The sequence below is a fragment of the Lactuca serriola genome, chromosome 5 (assembly GCF_051521515.1).
Source record: "Lactuca serriola cultivar US96UC23 chromosome 5, Lser_US96UC23_V15, whole genome shotgun sequence".
NCBI classification, from domain to species: domain Eukaryota; kingdom Viridiplantae; phylum Streptophyta; class Magnoliopsida; order Asterales; family Asteraceae; genus Lactuca; species Lactuca serriola.
The window spans coordinates 186,232,417-186,241,949 of NC_136412.1; the positions used below are offsets into that span (position 1 = coordinate 186,232,417).

General features: G+C 33.0%; 1 protein-coding gene across 1 annotated transcript; it reads right to left on the minus strand.

Annotated features, from left to right (window-relative positions):
* Nucleotides 1–6,486: 6,486 nt before the first annotated feature.
* LOC145050017 (uncharacterized) lies at nucleotides 6,487–8,991 on the minus strand. The gene has a single exon (XM_078998336.1). It carries the CDS (start codon nucleotides 8,989–8,991, stop codon nucleotides 6,487–6,489), a length of 2,505 nt encoding a protein of 834 aa, XP_078854462.1.
* Between the last annotated feature and the right edge of the window lie 542 nt (nucleotides 8,992–9,533).

A 9,533-nucleotide genomic window follows, 5' to 3' on the forward strand; every position in this document is an offset into this window, starting at 1 on the left:
CAATGAATGTCGTATAAATTGGTAGAAACACATGAACAGGTGATGAACAGGTGAGATGATTTCGGGATGACGTGAAAATTAAGCTAACAATTTAACCTAGTGACTAATCTACCCCTAATTAACTAATCAGCTAAATTAATTAATGTTAATCCTTTTTTTTTATGAGCCACAAGATCAAATCTAATCAAAGGCTAAGATGTGGTCCCCATGTCTCACAAAATATAGGTGGTCTCAAATGAACCTAACCCTATATATATATATATATATATATATATATATATATATATATATATATATATATATATATATATATATATATATATATATTAAATCCTGAATACCTGGATTACTTTCATTTTCATCCTTTTTCCCGGTTATCAGGTCATCTGACCTTCAAAATTTATATTTTTGGCCAAGATTTTAAATTGTATTATAAATTTTGTTCAAAAGTTATAATTTTCGCCCATATTTCAAAATTTTGTTACATAGTCATCTTAAGTTTACTCTTTTTACTTATTGTTAAAAAAAGATTTTATGTAAAAAATGTTTTTTTTTTTTTTTTTTTTTTTTTTTTTTTTTTTTTTTATAAATTTGGTCCAAAAGGTTTTTCTCATACAAGGTTTTTTTAAGTGAAAATATGGTTTTTATATTTAAAAAAAAACATATTTTCAAATAAAAAACATTTTAAAAAACATTTTTTCACATAAAAACATATTTTGTTTGTGCACTTATATATTTTGAAAATAAACATGTCAAATATTATTTTCATATAGGATGAAAATATTATTTTCACATATTTTCGTATAGGATGAATTTTTTTTTTGTGCACCTATATAATATGAAAAAGAATAACATGTCAAAAATTACTTTTTATAAATATCTATGTGAAAATTTGTTTTATTTTTTTTTTATTTTAGTAAGTATCTTGGTTTTTTATTTGAAAATATGTTTTTTAGTTTTTAAGAAAATCTAGTAAGCATATCCACTTCAATATTTTTTATTTTATTATAAACCAATAATTTGTAACACCCATTTTCACTTATAAAATATAACAAATATAAACATTTGTGTATAATAAAGAAAGTGAAAATAAATTGTTTTTTGGCTAAAATGATCGACATGAAAATTTTAAAATCTAAGCCAAATGTATAAATTTTGTAATAAAATTTAAAATGTGATCATAAGTATGAATTTTAAAAGTGGGTTACATGTTGACCAGAAAAAAAGGTCAAAGTGAATATAATTTTTTGTATTCTGTCCTTGAAAAAATATATATAAGGACTTAATTGAATATATGTTAAAATGTAGGTTCTCTATGTTTATTTAGCTTATTTTTGTGTCGAATAATGACGTAAACTTGTGGGTAAAGCAAGTAACATACATGCACTGAGTAACTGAAATTGATAATTAAGGATTCAAATACACATAAATGTTGGAGAAATGCATTAAAAACATGAAGATGAAAAAGAGAGATTCTTGTAGGAAACAAAAAATCTTTTATTAATCACACAATCAACATAAATAGGTATACATTAGATCAATAGTAAGTACATATTTATATAGGTTGTGAACATCACTCCTGAAGAAATGACACACCCTTTCAATGTAACGGCAATTCCTTCTTTATGTAAATACCATAAGAACTTCCAACATGTAACTTCCGTTGGCAAGAACCGTTACTACATCGAGGCAAAGCTTACATCTTCAACAATAAATAGAGAGAACTTGTGTGAAAGGAATATAGCTAGAGAAGACTCTCTACAAACATGAGGTCTTGTACAATACATAACTTGCTCATCTTTGTCGTCTTAACATACCCAATTGCTTCAACAGCATTTGCATGCCCGTTTACAGCAAAATGGAATGTTAGCATTATTAGTGTTGTCCCTAACGATCTTGTTGTTCACATCAAATCAGGTGGTGATGATCTTGGGAAGAATCATACCATTCCATTCGTTGGAAATTATAGTTGGTCTTTTTGTGATATGTTAGGTGATCACATTCTTTTTTACGGTTACTTCTGGTGGGGTTCAAAATTTCAGAACTTATATTTGTTTAACGAAGCCATTTCTGACAAATTCTTTTCAGATGTGGATATTGAACATTGTTACTGGTTTGTAAAACCTGAGGGGTTTTATGTAAATAATCTTCCAAGTGGAGGTGGGGAGTTCATTAAAGGTTGGGACTAAAACAAATATGTCATATTTTTCCTATTGTAGGTTGATGTAACATATGATAAAATCTTATTTGATGAAATTAATTAGTATTCTATGTACGTGTTTATTTCTTCTATCGTCACATTTGCAAATGTTTACAAGGATGCATTATTAGTTACAATTAAGCAAGATCACAAATTCTTTATAAAAAAAGTTTGAATAGTAAAACAAATTAGAGATGAAAGCCGGTCCAAACTCAAACCGATTGGACCCGGACCCAAAAAACCCCGAAACCGGATTTGTAGACCCGAGAACCGAACCGATATAGGGGAACCGATTCCATTCTAGTTCGGTTCCGATATCAAACCGGGTAATGTGGGTATGAAACGAAAAATAGGTAATTGGAAACCGGATACAGGTTTAGACCCGGAAACCTGAAAAAATGAAATTGATTTGCAAGTCATTTTTAACCACACTACGTCACCAAATAGTTCAATTCCTTTGGTATGGTATATGTAGTGAAAAAATTACTAGTTTTTTATACGATTTACATAATTATTACCATATATTTTATTAGTTCTATTATGCAAACCTTGTTTGTTTCTTCATAAGTGGCTTAAGATTTGCTATATTTGACTTCAATTCGTGTTCTTTTTTTTGTCCTAAAAAGCACCTGCTCAATTAAATGGCAGTGTATTGGTTTTTAGGAACAAAAATATTTTCGTTTTGACAGTAGCCAAAAGTATGGCTAAAAAAAAACTTTGAAGTACATTTTTAAAAAGATTATCGTGAGAACAAAATGAGGGGTCAAGTTTATTGGTGCACATATGAAAACATCATTACTGCATATATGTTAAACTAACATATAATTTCAAAAATTGGTGAGCTTGAACAAAATGCTAAGATATAAAACAAAAAGAATGGGAGCTTCTTGTCAACGTGATCATATAGAATAGAGGCTCAATTGCAAATGTAGAATTTTACTTACCATAATTGCCAAGGAAGAAAACTAATCGACAATGAAAACCTTTGTCAATCACATATTCAAGAGCAAAGGTTTTTTGAGCATAATAGTTTCTTTTTTTTCTTGGTGCAATGGCTACTAGGTCGACTTGACCGTACACTACAAGAAGATTGGGCAACAGCGGCGACACACGTCGCCGCTAAATGTTAGGCGTGTCGCCGCTAATACCTTTAGCGGCGACATGTCGCTGCAAATACGTCGCCGGTATTGTTTCGTCGCTAATACGCTCAATGTCGCCGCAAATACTTGGTGTCGCCGCTAATACTCCCGTCGTCGCTAATGCTGCCCGTCGCCGCTAATATGTTGTCGCCGCTAATACGATGCTGTCGCCACAAAAGCCGTCGCCGCCAATGCTCTTTTGATTTTTTTTTTGTTTATTTATTTCACATTAAATTTATAATCAATCCAAATATTAATTCATATAGCATTTGAAAAATCTGATAATTTTATATAGAAATATTAATACATAAAATCAATCCAAAATATTAATACATAAAATCAATCCAAAATATTAATCCATATATATACCACATTTAGTATTGTTTCAAATTACAAAACGTTTCATAAAATCCTAAAATAACTACTCGTCCTCATCATCATCTCCATTATTTGGTGGCGGCAATGAGCGAAATCACTCTTCCAATGCTGCAGAACAAGCCGGGTCCTGTAGTATTGTTTGGAGCATTTGCAACTATAAAAAAAACAAAATATATTAACAATATATCAGAATAACATTATAATTAATTATACCATTTCATTATAGCATTTACTAACAATTACCTGTGATTGTGGTTGTTCTTGTGTCATTGGTTGTTGCTGATCGTACATAGACACAACGGTAGGGGGTTTACGCCCAATGCCTTTGATATGTCCGCGTCGAACACCCAATATTCTTTCAAAACAATCTTTTATATCAGTTGGTGCTAGACCGCTTGCCTCAGAAGTAGCTTGGGTTCGTTGGTTTATCTCTTTGAGTAAAGCATTCTGTATTTTTTAAAAACAATAAAAATCATAAAAATTAGATTACTAAATACCTTTGACGATATAAACACTTATATGAAAAATACAAATTAACCACTTACATATTGTTGCTCGACTGCAGGACTATAAAATACACCTTGGCGATTGGAATTAGCTTTACGAAAAGCTTCAATTCGACTGATATCCTATTTAACATTACAATTTAGATTAGTTATACTTTAAATAAATATTTAAATATATCATAACTTACTTCTTTGAAACATGCATTGCTGTATGAGCTCGACCCCCCTCTGTTTACAACTACTTGTTTTGCACGACATTCCTTGTTTGACGCCGAACGCCTTAAAAATTCTGGCGTTTGAAAATGTTCGACTGCCTTCGCCCAATTTTCATGTGACATTCCGTTAGGGGGGTTGTTTAATACGGCTTGGATATCTGCAGGCCCCCCGATTTCCTTAAAATAAGCATGAGCTTTACTTTTTCGGCCTCTGTAAACTTTTGCAAGACTCGAATCAATGCTCCGCAACAATTGAGCACGCTCTGGATCCATGTTAACCTTATCCAAATCAAATTTATTCTGCAAAACACAAAAATTTTAGTTAATTAAATAACAATCACAACTAAAATTAAAATTGTATCCAAAATTACCTTTAGATGAACAACTGCTGCGTTCCTTAAAGCGGGGGAAACATTGTCCCAACCAGATACGTTGAAAGGGACATTGTTCCACAAATACCTCCCAATTTCATGGGTGAACCAATTACCACGCTTCCCAACAGGAGAATATGTGATCTCCCTGTCGAAATCCAAATCTATGGGCTTTCCCTTATTTGCCCTTATCAACTTTCCCAACTCAATATTTTTTGACATGCCCCTCCTTTTTTTAGGAAGCTCGGCTGAAAAAATACAATTAAACCTATTAGTCACGATAACTTACTATAAAATAATAAAAATAGTTAATAAATATATCATAATAAAACTCACCATCTTGTTCGTGTTGACCACGACCAAAGCCTCCTGGAGGTGGTGGATCCCCGGCTCCATCACCTCCGTGTCCAAGCCCCATAACATCGGCCATCATGGCAAAGAGTATTGCCCAAGTAAACCTCATCTGCAATATAAATAAAAGTTAGTTACCCTGCGAAATTATAAGATATAAAATATAGACAAACAACATAAATAAAAGTTAGACAAACAATATGAATTAAAGGTACATTTCAAATAAAGTTTCTATTTTATTACCAAAAAAAATTGGATTTTTTAATCAGAATCTTGATCATATACTTCAATGTCTTCTTCATCCGTATCATAATCAGAATCGCCATCATCATAATCAGTCTCTTCATCGGAAACATTATCGATTCTACCCGTTGGCGGAGGTACTTCAGTCTCGTCTTCATCATCATAATCAGCATTGTTTTGAGCTACGTCAACATTGTTTTGAAAGTATTGTGAGAAGTCAATAAAAAGTCTAGCTTCAGATGAAGAGTTGTTTTGAACTATGTCAACATTTTCGGCCTCCACATTGTCGACATGTTGGATAGAGTCACTGTAAGCATTTTGGACACGAGGATTGTCGGATGGTAGATCCCAAATATTTCGATGATTAACATGCTCGACGACACAACGAGGGTTGTTGTTTTGGTTTCTTCGATGATTAACAGGCTGGCGGATGTAGAACACTTGTTTGGCTTGCGAAGCATATATGAGTTGATCATCTTGGTACGCTTCTTTTTCTGTGTCGATACTTATGAAATTATCATCAGGAATATCTCCTGTATCAAACCACTTGCACCGAAATATTACAGTCGAATAATCATATGGATATTTCACCTCCATAATCTCTTCTAACTGGCCATTATATTTCTCTCCATTCTCACCAACCGCTAGAACCCCATAGTTTTGCGTTTTGCGTTGTGCATCACGACTAAGTACCATAAACCTAACACCGTTGACTATGCACGCAGTGTAAGTATAAACATCCATTTGTGAACCCATTGAAAGGGTTGACAACTCTTTGTGGAATTCAGGAGAGTTTTCTTTTTCCATCTGATAAACCTATTAAACATATGTTTATGTGTTATGTATTCTTGATTCATTAAATTTATGAAAGATATTTGTTTGTTAATTATGATTACCTTTTCAAGAAACCAGTTGGGAAATTCGGTCTTTTCGTCACTTTCAGGATGTTCAGATTTGAATTTTCTATATTGATGAAATATATATATATATATATATATATATATATATATATATATATATATTAAATTGATGAATGGAAAAAAGTAACAATAAATAATGAAAGATAATTAAAAGTAAGAACACTTACTCGATGTATTGTCTGACTTTTTGACAACTATTCAATATAAACCATTCAATATTACGTTTCTCTGTTATATCAAGATGTTTGATTTGCGTTGCGCTCGTCGGTCGACACTTGGACTCAAACATCCAAAACTTTGTTTTTTCAATGACAACGTCTTCGTTTCTTTCAAGGCGATTGACATCTCGAAGGTACATCGAACAAAATGTCAAAGCTTCTTCAGCAATATAACCTTCAGCTATACAACCTTCCGGCCTCGCCTTATTTCTGACATAGTTTTTTAGTTTTTTCATATACCTTTCAAACGGATACATCCATCTCATATATACCGGGCCTCCGACAATCGCTTCATCAGGTAAATGCAAAACTAAATGAATCATAATGTCGAAAAACGCTGGCGGATAAATCAACTCTAACTTGCACAAGATTCTAATAATGTATTCTTTTGCTTTCCTCATATCCTGCACCTTTAGTGTTCGGGAGCAAATTTGCTTGAAAAACATACAAAGATCTACAATTGGTGTAGAAGTTTCTTTGTCCAATAACGCTCTAACTCCAATCGGTATCAAACGTTGCATAAGAATGTGATAGTCATGAGATTTCAACCCAATAATGTTAGTATCATTATCTACCACTTTCTTACTAATGTTAGATCCAAACCCATCAGGAAATTTAACATCTCTTATAAATTGACAAAAGATTTTGCGGTCAGGTTTCTCGAATGAGTAGCTTGCATGTGGTCTAGTGAACTTGTTACCCTTTTTTTGCAACCATTGATTACGCCGGATATTCAGATTTTTCAAGTCCTCACGTGCATTTGATGTGTCTTTACTCTTATCATTCATCATAGAAGTACCCAAAAGAATCTCACCCACATTTTTCTCGACATGCATCAAATCTATGTTGTGTTTCAGCTGTAGAGAAGACCAATACTCGAGCTCGAAAAATATGCTACGTTTCGACGAGTTCAACTCGAATCCTTGCCGATCCATGTTTTCTTTGAGAGTGTTAGGATGTTTACCCGGTTTACGAAGTATTAGACGACCTAGTTGCTCTTGTATGTCTTCATTAGTAAAGTGTCTCGGAGCGGGTCTTGTCTCTGGTTGCCCATTAAATTTCAAACTCATCCTTAATGGATCATCAGCATCTAAAAACCGACGATGACCGATATAAACAACTTTATTTACTGCACGGTACAAAGGAGTGTCTTCATTGCAAGTCGGGCATGCTCTATACCCTTGTCCACTCCAACCCGATAAACTACTACGAGCTGGAAAGTCGTTTATTGTCCATAACAACATAGCTTTCATCGTGAAGAATGTGTTTGTCGCTGCATCTTTAATGTGTATGCCTGATTGCCATAAAAACTTAAGCTCTTCCACTAACGGCCTAAGGAAAACATCTATGTCCTTTCCAGGCGCTTTAGGGCCGGGAATCAACAAGGCCAACATGAATGATGACTCTTTCATACAAAGCCATGGTGGTAGATTGTAAGTGGTGAGTACAACCGGCCACGTACTATGCGGATTACACATGTTACCAAATGGATTAAAGCCATCAGCTGCCAGCCCTAGTCGTACATTGCGAGGTTCACTCGAAAAGTCAGGGAAATCTACATCAAATTTTTGCCAAGACTCTCCATCAACGGGATGACGCATCACACCATCTTCTGATCTCCCGATACTATGCCATATCATATTTTTGGAAGTGTACCGTGAACAATACATACGGCTTAGTCTAGGGGCCACTGGAAAGTACCGTAACACCTTATGAGCCACTTTCTTACCCTTGGTGTTTTTATCAATCCATTTACTCTCTTTACAAACGGGACAAACTTGCAATGACTTGTGTTCCTTCCAGAAGAGAAAACAATCGTTTTTGCACACATGAATTGACTCGTACCCCAAACCTAACTTCTTCAGTTTCTTTTTTGCTAAATAATATGAACGGGGAACCTTGTTGCCCGGTGGAAATGCCGAATGCAACAACTCAAGGAGTTGATCAAATGAACTATCAGTCCATTTGTTGTTGACCTTCATATGCATCAGCTTTGCTAAAAAATCAAGGAATGAAAACGTACAACCAGGATATAACTTGGTTTCGACTGCCTCTAACAACTCTTCAAAATCATCATCGACACCACTACCCCCTGTATTCGAGGTTCCTTCATCGAGGTTTATATCATTTTCTCTCGACTCCCACATAACATCGTCAATAACATCAGCCATCTCGTTGCTTGGCGATACGACATCTACAACTGGAGGGATTAAAGGTTCACCGTGATATATCCATGTTTTGTATGATTGACTGAAACCATATATACGAACATGACGTCTCATTGCTTTCGGATTCATGAAGTAACGATTATCACATTTCTCACACGGACATCTGGTTTCACCTTTACAATCTAGGTGTAACATGGATCTCTCGACAAAAGTGTCGAGTCCTAGCTGGAACTCGGGAGATTGACGATGTGGATTAGTAGTCCAGCTTTTATCAATAGACATGATGCAACTGAAACATAATTTAGTGTTTAAGGTTTACTTTACGAGAAACAAAAATCAAGTAGAGTATTCATAAAGTTGACGATTCAAAAAGTATTCCAACACGGGATAATTAATTTAATATTTTCTATTAAGTTAGTTTTATAATTAATATAATTTGATTTTATAAATGAAACTTAATTTGATTCTAAACGTAAATTAATTAGATTTTATAATTAATTTAATATTTTCTTTTTTGTTATTGGTTTAATTTATTAAACTAACTTTATTTTCATTTTAATTTATTAAACTAACTTTATTTTATTTTAATTTTAACATTAACTTTATTTTAAGTCACTAAAAATATGTTGCTATTAAGTTAGTTTTGTAATTAATATAATTTGATTTTATAAAGGTAACTTAATTTGATTGTAAAGGTAAATTAATTAGATTTTATAGTTAATTTAATATTTTCTATTAAGTTAGTTTTATAATTAATATAATTTGATTTTATAAATGTAACTTAATTTGATTCTAAACGTAAATTAATTAGATTTTATAATTAA